The sequence below is a fragment of the Bombina bombina genome, chromosome 3, assembly GCF_027579735.1.
Source record: "Bombina bombina isolate aBomBom1 chromosome 3, aBomBom1.pri, whole genome shotgun sequence".
NCBI lineage: Eukaryota > Metazoa > Chordata > Amphibia > Anura > Bombinatoridae > Bombina > Bombina bombina.
The window spans coordinates 468481850-468494208 of NC_069501.1; the positions used below are offsets into that span (position 1 = coordinate 468481850).

At 43.4% G+C, this 12359-nt stretch overlaps 1 protein-coding gene across 1 annotated transcript in view; it reads left to right on the forward strand.

Annotated features, from left to right (window-relative positions):
* TFEB (transcription factor EB) overlaps positions 1-12359 on the forward strand; it is a 155150-nt gene that overhangs the window by 88071 nt on the left and 54720 nt on the right. Inside the window, 1 exon segment of the mRNA XM_053706750.1 lies at positions 4311-4551. Within this exon segment, the coding sequence (XP_053562725.1) occupies positions 4351-4551 (201 nt within the window). The 5' untranslated portion in view covers positions 4311-4350.

Sequence of the window (12359 nt, forward strand, 5' to 3'; positions counted from 1 at the left end):
CATAAATTCTGTTTTTCTTGCAGTTATGCTGCATTACTAAGTGATTTAGCATATTAGTATTATGTTCCTTTAATGCAGGAATGGTGTTTGTACTCAGATTAATTTGCCTAGCAGTGTGAAAGAGGGAATTTGTCCCATTTTACAGATACCAATTTTCCAAACTCCATACTATTTCGAAATCCAAACCTTTTCCGGTCCCAAGCAATTTGGATAAAAGGTTTTCTACCTGTATTTGAACTTTTATTTTGTCCAGGAAAAATGTGAAAATAATGTATTTGTGTAAAAGTATTGGATTTGGTATAATTAATATCTTTGCCAAATAAATCATTATAATATTCCTTTCTCCTATTCCAGTATTTTACCTAACTTCTATAAATAAGGCAAATATTAAAAAAAGGGGGGGTTGCACTTTTTTTTGTTATTTTAATAAGACAAATAATTTTGAAAAACATACAGTTAATGTTATAGCTTGGTTAGAATGGTTGAGGAAGTAGGATACTAAAGTGTTTGATCTATATATTCTCTTACCACCTGCTAAAGATAAACATAACTGCCTTGCAATGGTATTTCACTGATTGATTTACTACTGAAATCAACCTGATGAACAGGCTGCCTGGTCTGTGAGAAACAAATTCTTCCTCAAAGTGGAAAACCCTTTTAACCAAACTGCTTGGGTCTGGAAAAGGTTTGGATTTCGGAATAGGTTGGATTTTGGGATATTTGCATCTTTAAAATGGGATAGTTTTGAGAGGGGATGGGACAAAGTGTAAACAACATATTATGTTATTTAGGCAATATTTACATTTTGTAATACAGCGTATACATACAAGATGCAACCTAAATGTAGTTTTAATACTTTTGTATATATAGTACCTCAATGATATAACAGTACTAGAATTATAAAGTAAATGTTGTGTTTTAAATAAATATAGACCTTTTTTTTTTTTTTTGCATTTTATAACACAACAACCAAACTAAAGACACATGCAGAGAGGATTGTGACTTACAGACGGGGGGGGGTCATTTTTGGTCATTTTAATTTAAAAAAATAATTATTAATTAAAAAATTCTGATTTCAGAATAAGTTTGGATTTTGCAATTCTGGATTTGGGGATTTGTACCTGTACTGCTTTTAAAGGAATTAAAAACTAACATGTTTTGTGATGCATATGAAAGTACACTATTTAAACATTTTACAAGTGTTTTGTTTTTGTGAGTCTGTGTGTGTCTGGTTGTGTGTCTCTGTCTGCTTTGTGTGTGTGCGCATCTGCTGTGTGTATGTATCTGTCTGCTGTGCGTGTGTGTGTGCATCTGTCTGCTGTGTGTGTGAGCGCATCTGTCTGCTGTGTGTATGTATCTGTCTGCTGTGTGTGTGTGTATGTATCTGTGTGTGTGTGTATGTATCTGTCTGCTGGGTGTGTGTGTGCGCATCTGTCTGCTGTGTGTGTATGTATCTGTCTGCTGTGTGTGTGTGTGTCTTTGTATCTGTCTGCTGTGTGTGTGTGTGTGTGTGTGTGTGCGCATCTGTCTGCTGTGTGTGTGTGTATCTGTCTGCTGTGTGTAAAAAGACACACAAAAAAGAAAGGATATACAGGAGCTGCTTTAAATCTATGTACTAGTTTTCCTCTAATGAGTAATATTATTTAAATACACTTAAAGGTAATATCCCTAGTAAAGTGCAGAGATAACATTCGATATAAAAAGTAAAAATAAGTTCTTACAAATATCAGAAACGAATGTCCAATTAAAAGTCAGTGTTCCTTTCAGATAGTTAAAATGCAGGCAGCTCCTTAAAAAAGTCCCATAACGAACTTGTTGCAGTAATCTAAGGAAAAAAATAGAGAAAAGAGAGCGCCCAAATGCATCTAAGTGCAGACAGTCTGTACAAATTTATTACACAAAATACATATATCACACGTAAGAATCACACTCACAATTTAAAAGAATAAAACAAGCGGTGTATAATATCACCCGATGAGTTCTCCTTTCCTTCAGCTTCAATAGCGTTGCGTGCGGCGTCAGTAACCCGGCTGTCTGTGGGTGTGTTGGATTTTGACCAATCCGGTGGCTACTTCCGTGGATAGACTCACCGCTATTGGTTGGTTTATGCTGGTAGTTGGAATCCTTCTCCCAATAGAGCGATAAGTCTCTTTCACACAGGGAAAATTATACTGAACCATACGATGGCATATTAACCATGCATTACATGAAATCCTCAGCCCGCTAGGTGTAATTCAATCACAGGAAATACACAACTGCGGCCTCACTGGACTAGTACAAATAACAATGTTAAGAGCAATATTACTGCCCCCTCACTCGACGTACGTTTCGTTCCTTGCTGGAACTTTTTCAAGAGTGTTGCTAATCTCTGACTTCCTGCCTATAACTTCTTAAAAACCACTAATATTGATGTAAAATACATGGATCATATTTATTATTTCTTTCTCCTGCTCAGATATGCTGTATAGCATCCAATAGGGTATACAGGTTTGATCAGTGTAGGAGCTAATTAGCCAACCTTGAATTTTTGGCCTTGTTACAGACACACAAGTTCTAGTGTCTGCTGTTTGTGTGTGTGTGCGCGCATCTGTCTGTGTGTGTGTGTGTGTGTGTGTGTATCTGTCTCCTGTGTGTGTGTGTGCGCGCATCTGTCTGCTGTGTGTGTGTGTATGTATCTGTCTGCTGTGTGTGTGTATGTATCTGCTGTGTGTGTGTGTGCGCATCTGTCTTCTGTGTGTGTGCGCATCTGTCTGCTGTGTGTGTGTGCGCGCTTCTGTCTGCTGTGTGTGTGTATGTATCTGTCTGCTGTGTGTGTGTGTATATGTATCTGTCTGCTGTGTGTGTGTGTGTATGTATCTGTCTGCTGTGTGTGTGCGCGCGTGTCTGTTGTGTGTGTGTATGTATCTGTGTGTATGTATCTGTCTGCTGTGTGTGTGTATGTATCTGTCTGCTGTGTGTGTGTGTGTGTGTGTGTATGTATCTGTCTGCTGTGTGTGTGTGTATGTATCTGTCTGCTGTGTGTGTGTGTATGCATCTGTCTGCTGTGTGTGTGTGTATGCATCTGTCTGCTGTGTGTGTGTGTATCTGTCTGCTGTGTGTGTGTATGTATCTGTCTGCTGTGGGTGTATGTATGTATCTGTCTGCCGTGGGTGTATGTATGTATCTGTCTGCCGTGGGTGTATGTATGTATCTGTCTGCCGTGGGTGTGTATGTGTGTGCGCATCTGCTGTGGGTGTCTGTGTGCGCGCATCTGCTGTGTGTGTCTGTGTGTATTAAAAGGAATAGATGTTCGTTTTATTTTCAATGATAACAGGAAATGCAATTTGGACATAAAAGTGCCAAAAGGAAATGCTCTAATGTGTTAGTATTTTATTATTGCACTATTGCTTGCATATAACTGTGTTTAATCCCTGCAAATGGGATAGACGGATTTAAAGGGACAGTCTAGTCAAAAATAAAACTTTCATGATCCAATTTACTTTTATTATCAAATTTGCATTGTTCTCTTGGTATTCTTTGTTGAAAGCTAAACCTAGGTCGGCTCATATGCTAATTTCTAAGCCCTTGAAGGCCACCTCTTATCTCAGGGTGTTTTTACAGGGTTTTTTACAGCTAGAGGGTGCTAGTTCATTTGTGTCATATAGATAACATCTTGATCACTCCTGTGGAGTTATTTAGTCAGCACTGATTGGTTAAAATGTAAGTCTGTCAAAAGAACTGAAATAAGGGGGCAGCCTGCAGAGGCTTAGATTCAAGAGGTAAAAAGTATATTAATATAACAGTGTTGGTTATACAAAACTGGGGAATGGGTAATAAAGGGATTATCTATCTTTTTAAACAATAATAATTTTGGAGTAGACTGTCCCTTTAAGCCCACAGGAAGGGACTCGGCATTTATGGGAAGATATTTCAAATTAAAATCCCAATGTTAAAAGTATATAAGTAATTCAACACGTGTATGCTTCTTACACAATAAAAGTAATTAATGAGCTAATTGAATAATCAATGACCAAATGGTATGATTAGCTTACAAACTGTTCTCCTTTTCTTGTGTGTGTGTATGTGTGTATTTATTTCTATGAATTAAAGTGCAGTGCTTAACCTGTTGAATTGTTATAGAAGTATGCATTGTATAGATTAGCTACTGATGGAGAGGACATTAAAGCACAGCAATGCTTAACTCCTTCTTGCTGTCATGCCCTATAGTGAGAAGAAAGTAAAATTTAGAGATAGGATAGTTAATAATGATATTTGCACATGCATGCATGGTAAATGATGTATTGATGTGTTGTTGTTTTGTTTGTTTGTAGGACGTAATCTCCATTTGCTGGGCACATTGGCCACTTCAACATGGCATCTCGCATCGGGCTGCGCATGCAGCTGATGAGGGAGCAGGCGCAGCAGGAGGAGCAGAGAGAAAGAATACAGCTTCAGAATCAGCAGCATTTTCATCAGCAACAACATCATGGCCTGTCTGTTAATACATCCACTGCCATCAACACCCCTGCATCGTACCAGCAACCCCCTCCTGTCCCCATGGAGGTGCTGCAGGTGACTCTCATTCTATAATACACCTTTCTCTTTCTACCCCGTGTCATTAACGCATAAGCACCATGGGGAGAAATGAGAACTAGTCAAGGGGCGTACTTTTTTATTTCCGATTTATATGAGAATCTTGAAATTCAAAACATTTTATACTAAATGGTGTGATGCAGAAAAGTGTTATCTATTTATTTTTCATTTCTAATGTGGATATTGTCATTTGTTAACACGTCTGCAGTAAAGTATAAGCAGTTAATGTGACATATTGTAATAACTAAAATTGTGTCCGTTTAGGAGAATTTTATTTTTATACAGAAGTTGTTTGGTAACTGTGTATAACCTATACAGAGGGGTAAACAATCCAATCATGAGCAGGACATGGTCTGTGATTGGTGGCTGGGTGCATATGCCAATCCTGATTGGCTAAGGAGTTACTGCATTGCAGCTTTCAATCATGACATTTTGGTGGTTTAAAACAAAGTGTATTTTTTTTATCACATGTCAGTTCTTGTGTAACTAATGAATTTGAGTATTTTATGATTACATTAAAGGTACCTAAAACACCCAGTTTTTCTTTCATGATTCAGATAGAGCAGGGGTGATCAACCTAGGCCCTCCAGAGGTTTTGGAACTACATTCTCCATGATGCTCAGCCAACGGCTGAGCATCATGGGAAATGTAGTTCCAAAACCTCTGGAGGCCCAAGGTTGATCACCCCTGAGATAGGGCATATCATTTTAAAAAAATGTTCAAATTTACTTCTATTATCAAATGTACTTTGTTTTCTTATTATCCTTTGTTGGAGAGCATACCTAGGTAGGGTCACAAGCATGCCTGTATCTAAAGCAGTATATGGCAGCAGATTTGCATCAGTTCTTTTAACAATGTTATATACCCTGTTAAACATAAGGAAAATTATGGGAGAGAATGTTATAGGAGAAGTGGGAGACAAAAATGGAGAATTGAGAAACAAAGAAGCATAGGAAGAGCAGTTAGAAAAGTGGTTGGAAATAGATGAAAGAGGGCAAGAATGGAGATGGAGAAAATTAAGTAATAAAGCTACAAACTAAAAACCTGTAATGCTTATGGTTACATTATTTATTATTCTTTATTTATAAAGCACCGACAGATTCTGCAGCGCTGCCCATGGGTACAAGGATAACAGTACAATGGAAAAACAATACAATAAGACAAATACAGGGGGAATAGAGGGCCCTATTCCCGTGGGAACTTACAAGCTGTTTATATTGATTTTGAAGCTAACAGGAAGTGCATGTTTACGCAAACAGGAAGTGCATGTTTACTTGGGTAAAGCTAACAGGAAATGCAAGTTTGCTTAGGTAAAGCTAACAGAAAGTGCATGTTTACTTAGGCAAATCCCTTTGCAGGAGTTAAACATATAGTTATGTGCAAGGAACAGAAAAATATAAAATGTTCTTACATATTACAGCATTTTTTTCCCACTTGTATGTCCCTTTAAAAATAAAAAGAGGGATTAAAGGAAAATGCTAGAGTGGGGCTCTGAGCAGAGTGTGGAGGAAAGAAAAATGGGAACATGAGCTACAAAGAGAGAGAGCAAATGACGTGTATTTCTACCATCATATACCACAGTTCTAAGCATTAAAACCTTCAATGAACTTCATATTTAATATATTATTGAATCTAAATGAAAACCTATCATCAGACACTTGACCCCAAAATGTACATTCATTCCGTTCACCCCACTACCAATCCCCAAATAAGACAATTATACCAATATGGGATAAAAAAAAAGGCTGCAGCTTGTTTTATTAACCATTTTTTCAAACATAAATAGCTTTGAAAACCCAAACCAGAGCTTGCCCCACCAAATAATTTGTTTCCCCGTGCCTGCCAACATAAGGCACGCCTCCCCATGAAAACCACCTCTCCTGTCCACTCCGACAGGAGGTACCAGCAGCCCACACAATGGCGTAAGCCAACACACCCAGGGCAAGCACCCCGCCACAGCTCAACCTACCGACGAGCACTGGCCAAAACAGCTACGGCCATTTCAATTCCTTCCTTCAATGTAAAGTTGAATAAATGCAGCCCCATCTTGTAGGATAAAACACCTCCCAGACTCCCCTTTTAAATTCCACATGCCTCAAAGCGAGGCCCCCAACTTCCTTACATAGCTGCTTATCATCCTATTTACTTTTCGCCTAGAATTCTCCAGCTTAGCCCCATTCCAAGCCGACCGGTATACCAACCTACATTTAATGTCCGACCAAACAATAACCAGCCCTGGAAACAAAACACCCAATCTGTTCAAGTTCCACTTGATCCTATACACAAAACACTTTTGAGCCATAAATCCAAGGTCATTGCCACCCAGATGAATGACCAAAATATGTGGAGGGGCAAAGAGCCTAGCATAATTAACAATTGTCCCCACCAGCTGGTCCCACCTCATACCCCTAACGCCAAACCATCTCAACAACACCTCCCTACAAAACCCAAGCTGAACCCCGTCTTCTTTAACAGCTGCCACCTTCCTCGCCCAATACACGTAAGAGTGTCCCACCAGCCAGCACCTCACAGGACCTGCAGAAAAAGAACAACACTTAGGACCCTTTCCCAACTGCCTCACATACACCCTAAAACGCTCATACCCCAATCTTCCAATCTTTTTAATTACCGAAGCCTCCAACCCCAACCCCTGAGCTTCTGTTGCAGCCCCTATCCGAAACGAATGCGAACCAAATTCCCTGGCCTCTAAACCCAAAAACCCTAAAGCCTTTCTAAAAACTGCCACAAATTGTAAAATAGATTAAACTGAACCATCTTCATGAATGAAGAAAGTCCCGCTGCCCTCAGGCCTCCTTTTCAAAAATTCAACCACAGCACCCACAGGACAACAACAACCCCCAACTGCGTTACCCATCTGGTCAGTTTTAGACCGCCGCAACCAAACCTCCAAAACCCCATTATTCAACCACACGTCCTGCACCCTGAGGCCACTCGCCAACTTCCTATAACTTCCCACCAGCTCTGAGACCCGAAAAGCCCCAAAAACTGCCAAAACAAAAACGGCCCTAAACAAAACAACCTCGTAACCCGACTAACAAACATCCAGCAACCTTCCCACCACCTTTTCCAATAGTGAGAAAACCACCGGCCGCCTCCCATCCCTAGCAACCCTACTCCTACATAAACCTTGCACCGCCATTCTGACCCCCCCCATTGCTTGATCCAACCCAGAAAAACTTCCAAACAGGTATCACCAGAAGCCATCCACCCCCGGTTTCCCGCCACAGATTCCCACAATCGCCACACCCAGGCGTAAGCCCTCCACGTAGACTGAGCTAGTGCCCCTTTTAACAGATCCAACGCTTCTGAAATCCCAGACTCAACAATTCCCTTGGGCAAGCCACACCCTCCATTTCCACCTCCGGAGCCTCCAGCCAGAACAGCTCCCACTGAAAACAGGACAAGGCATCAGCAATTGAATTGAATTACATGCACTGCCCTAAAGGAAACATTAAGCCTCAAACACTCCTGAACAAACACCCGCAACAGACGCACCACAGGAGGCAATTTGGCAGTCAAGTTATTGATTGAATACACCACCCCCATGTTGTCAGAATGGAAGCTCGCCTGCCCAAACCTTCAACTCCACCACCAACGGGAACAGTTCCAGGAACGTCAAATTTTTTGTTAGCCCCGAGGCTTCCCAACTCACAGGCCACACCTCCGCTCACCATTTACCATTTAGGTAAGCCCCAAAACCACATGCACCAGCCGCGTCCGTGAACAAACATACGCGCTCATCAGACCAACCAATCTCTTGAATCAGCAAACGGCCACTGAAGTCCTTCAAAAAAGCCGTCCATACCCTAAGGTCATCTTTCAATTACTTTGACAAACGAATATAGTGATGGGGGGCATGACCCCCACCGTCACCAAAGACAGCCTCCTACAGAAAACCCTTCCAACTGGGATAATACGACATGCAAAGTTCAATTTACCCAACAGAGATTTAAGCTGCCTTAGCTTAATTTTTTTCTGCTGCTAAAGCACCCTGAATAGATTAATTCAGGTCCACCACTTTGTCCCATGGAAGTCGGCACTCCATCAACATTGAATCCAACTCAATGCCCAAAAAACGTAACTAAGTCACCAGGCCCAAAGATTTCTCTTCTGCGACTGGAATCCCAAACTCTGAAGCCACCAACCCAAACATATCCATAAGGCTCTGACAGACCGCCGAATCAGCAGGACCCACAAAAAAAAATCGTCCAGGTAATGAACCAAGGACGACAAGCCTGAACGTTGTTTAACGACCCATTCTATGAACGTGCTGAACTTCTCAAAATAAGAGCATGATTTCAAGCACCCCATAGGCAAACACAGGTCAACAAAAAACACCCCTTCAAACTTACAACCAAGCAAATGATGACAAGGGTGAACCGGCAGAAGCCTGAACATCGCCTCAACATCCACCTTAGCCAACAAAGCCCCAGGACCTGCAATTCTCACCAAATTAACTGCCTTGTCAAATGACGCATAGTTAACTGAGACTAACTCTGGATCAATGCCATCATTGACGGACGAACCTTTCGTATACGAAAAGTGATGGATTATACGAAACTGACCTTCAGACCTCTTGGGCACCACCCCCAATGGCGAAACTCTCATATTGGGAAAAGGAGGGTCCACAAAGGGGCCCACCATCCGTCCCAAAGCCACCTCTTTTTTCCATTTTTTTCTGAACCTCATTCGGGAATTCCCTTGCCAACTTTAAATTACCAGAAAATTTCCCACCCCTCTGATCCTTAAAAGGAATCACAAACCCGGAAATAAACCCTGACGACAGCAGTTCCGCGCCTTCCCATTCCCCCCCCCCTCTACTGGCGTAAGCCTCTAACCACACCACCATCTTTCCTACCTTCACTGGCGTCCGCGCTCGAAGCGGCATCACCCGGTTTTCCCACAAACTTTCCCTTTTTGAAACACATGGCATACCCATGGGAACCCCCACATCCCGAACATTCGTGTTTGAACTTACAGCTTCCCCCCGAACCGGCACACCCCATCATTAAATTGGAAACAAAGTCCTTTGCGCATGACGATTGCTGCACTGCCCCCAGACACGGGGCCGGCAGATCCAACCCTCGACCCAGATACCCATATCGCGGTCATCCCACCTCATCTCTGGCCTGACCGCCAACCTCTGATGAAACTTTTCATCATACCTCCACCACGCCATTCCCCCATACGTCCTATACGCACCTTAGATCTCATCAAAGTAACAGAAGAGGGCCCCCCTTGCTTCAGAGATTTTTCCGTTGCACACTTGCCAGGATACACAATGCCTTGGACCAGTTCCCCAGTATCTTAGGAAGCTTACAATACCTCTTCTTATGCTCCTCCTCCTCCTCCTTCTTCCCTTTTTCCGATTTGTCATCCTCTTTGATTTCTAACACCTGATCCAACGGTAACAAGGAGAAGATTTCCAGAAACTCACGCTTCCAGATTTTCTCTTTTACCTCATTCATAAGATGGATTCCCAGTGGGCCAATGGAACACAAGCACGGACGCCTTAAAGCCTCTTCAGCCACCTTCAAGGAACATCCCGCTCCCCCCAAACCACTTGCGACCGTACTCACGCCACTTGCAGCAGTAACCGACCCTTCCACCGCCACACTGCTGCCCGGAGCCCACGCCTTTGCCACTGAATCCTCCCCCCTTCAGAGCCTCCAAGCTTGCCATCAAAGTCTTCAAACCACTCAGTAGCTTCTCACGTTCACCACTCAAGAATCCACCCCACCCAGGCACCCCCAGCCTTCTCACCTACAGACTGGGTCTCTGTCCTCGATCCTTCCAGATTAGCCACTTCCCCACTAGCTCCAGCTTGGGATACCTTTCCCGCATCACTTCTCTGGTCTCCTTCGCTACGCCCTGATCTGTGTCCCCCACTCGATCTCTTTGGCAGTGACTGCCCTCTCTCTCTCCTCCCGCCACCTTCCTTTGACTTCGCTGGCCACAACAAGACAATGATCTCCTCCTCCGATGCCTGCTAGGCACCGTACTAGCTCCAGCTCTTGGGGACTGCAAAGGACAGGAGGGTGTGAAGCTCAACACTATCCTTAGCCCCACTAACCCTAACTCCTCCAGACCCCCCTAAGCCTACCTCCCTAACCCCTCTTTGGGGCAAAATTAACTGCAATAGCAGCGCAAGGACAGACACATCGCTTACCTGACCAGCCGTACCACCTCCAGACGGGGCAGACTTTCCAGTGGAGGGGAAGAGGCCCCTACAGCACAACAGGAGCAGGGGACGGAGCCGCTGCTGGAATTGGACGTTGGAAGCGACATTGAGGAGGAGTACTCAATGTCGCTTCCAGCGTCCAATTCCAGCAGCGGTTTCGTCCCCTGCTCCCGTTGTGCTGTAGGGGCCTCTTCCCCTCGACTGGAAAGGCTGTGAGTCTCCAAGATATCTTCTGTATAAAAAATTAAAACCTTAAGTTTCATACCCACCAACATTATTATTATTTTTTTTTTTAAAAAACCCCCCAACCATCAGCACAGTCAACCCAATGCCCCCCGACTAACAAACACCTAAGACCCCTACTACTTACCAATCCCTAACAAGCAACACACTATCTATTAACTTTAATATCCTTATCAATGATAACACTTAGGACACACCACCTAAACCACTCCTCACTACCTACTAACTTTGCTGAATATCCATTACTATAACAATAGCCTAAAGGGGCACTCCAGGTAACAAGAATCCACACTCTAATTTGCTAAACTTGAACCTTTTACATGCTACTACCACTAGGCCTAAACCCCACTTTCACTACCGCCACACTCCCGCATCCAATCTCCACCTCATACTGGCCCCACTCCTACCGCCTGTCCTGCCCGGCTCCTCTGCACTCCTGGAACTCCGGGGCGCAGTGACGTCATCACCACGCGCCATTGCCTCTCCACCGCATCCTGCCGCCACATTCTCCGCACTCCTCCTGGACCCCGACGCCCTCTGCTTACCAGGCCTCGCCGCGGATCTCCTCCTGGAACCGGATGCCACCTCAGGACTCGGCCTCGCCGGAGGCCCCTCCCACCACACCGGCCTCCGTCTCCTGGATCCTCCACGGCCAGCATCCCACACCGGTGTTCCTCCCTGTTCCACCGCCGTCCGAAGCTGCTCCCGGATCCAATCGGCGCCTCTGCGTCTGGCCACAGCCGTCAACTCCTCCAGCAAGCCTTCCATGGTAAGTATGGGTACTTAAGCTGTTGTCTCCAGCCAGGTAAGTAAAAAGAGCGCCAAACACACTGAACCACCAATACAAATAGGCTCACCTCCAAGTCTCCGCCCCTTGTCCCTTACCTGACCCTCCACTCCTCCAATAGGGTTCAGTTACCCCCTCCCTCTATTCCATTCGTCCGGGGCTCTTCCTATCACAAAACCATGCAATAGTTATCAGGAAGAAAGCAAGTACCTTAAAATGCTATCTTTTTATATTTAACACAATAAAAAAAATATTGTGTGTCCCTTTAAAGGAACATTAAACTCCAAAATGTTAGATAAAATGTACAATTTAAAATATATATATATATTTCCAGTTTTACTTATTATCAAATTTACTTTGTTATCTTGGTATCTTTTGTTGAAATGCATACCTAGCACTACATGGCAGCAGTTTTGCAAAATGCTTTTAACAGTTATACGTTGTGAAAACACTGCTGCCATCTAGTGCTCAATAGCGTTCTTGCAAAACTGCAGCCATAAAGTTCTCCAGACACTTACATGCTACCTAGGTATTCTCTTCAACAAAGAATACCAG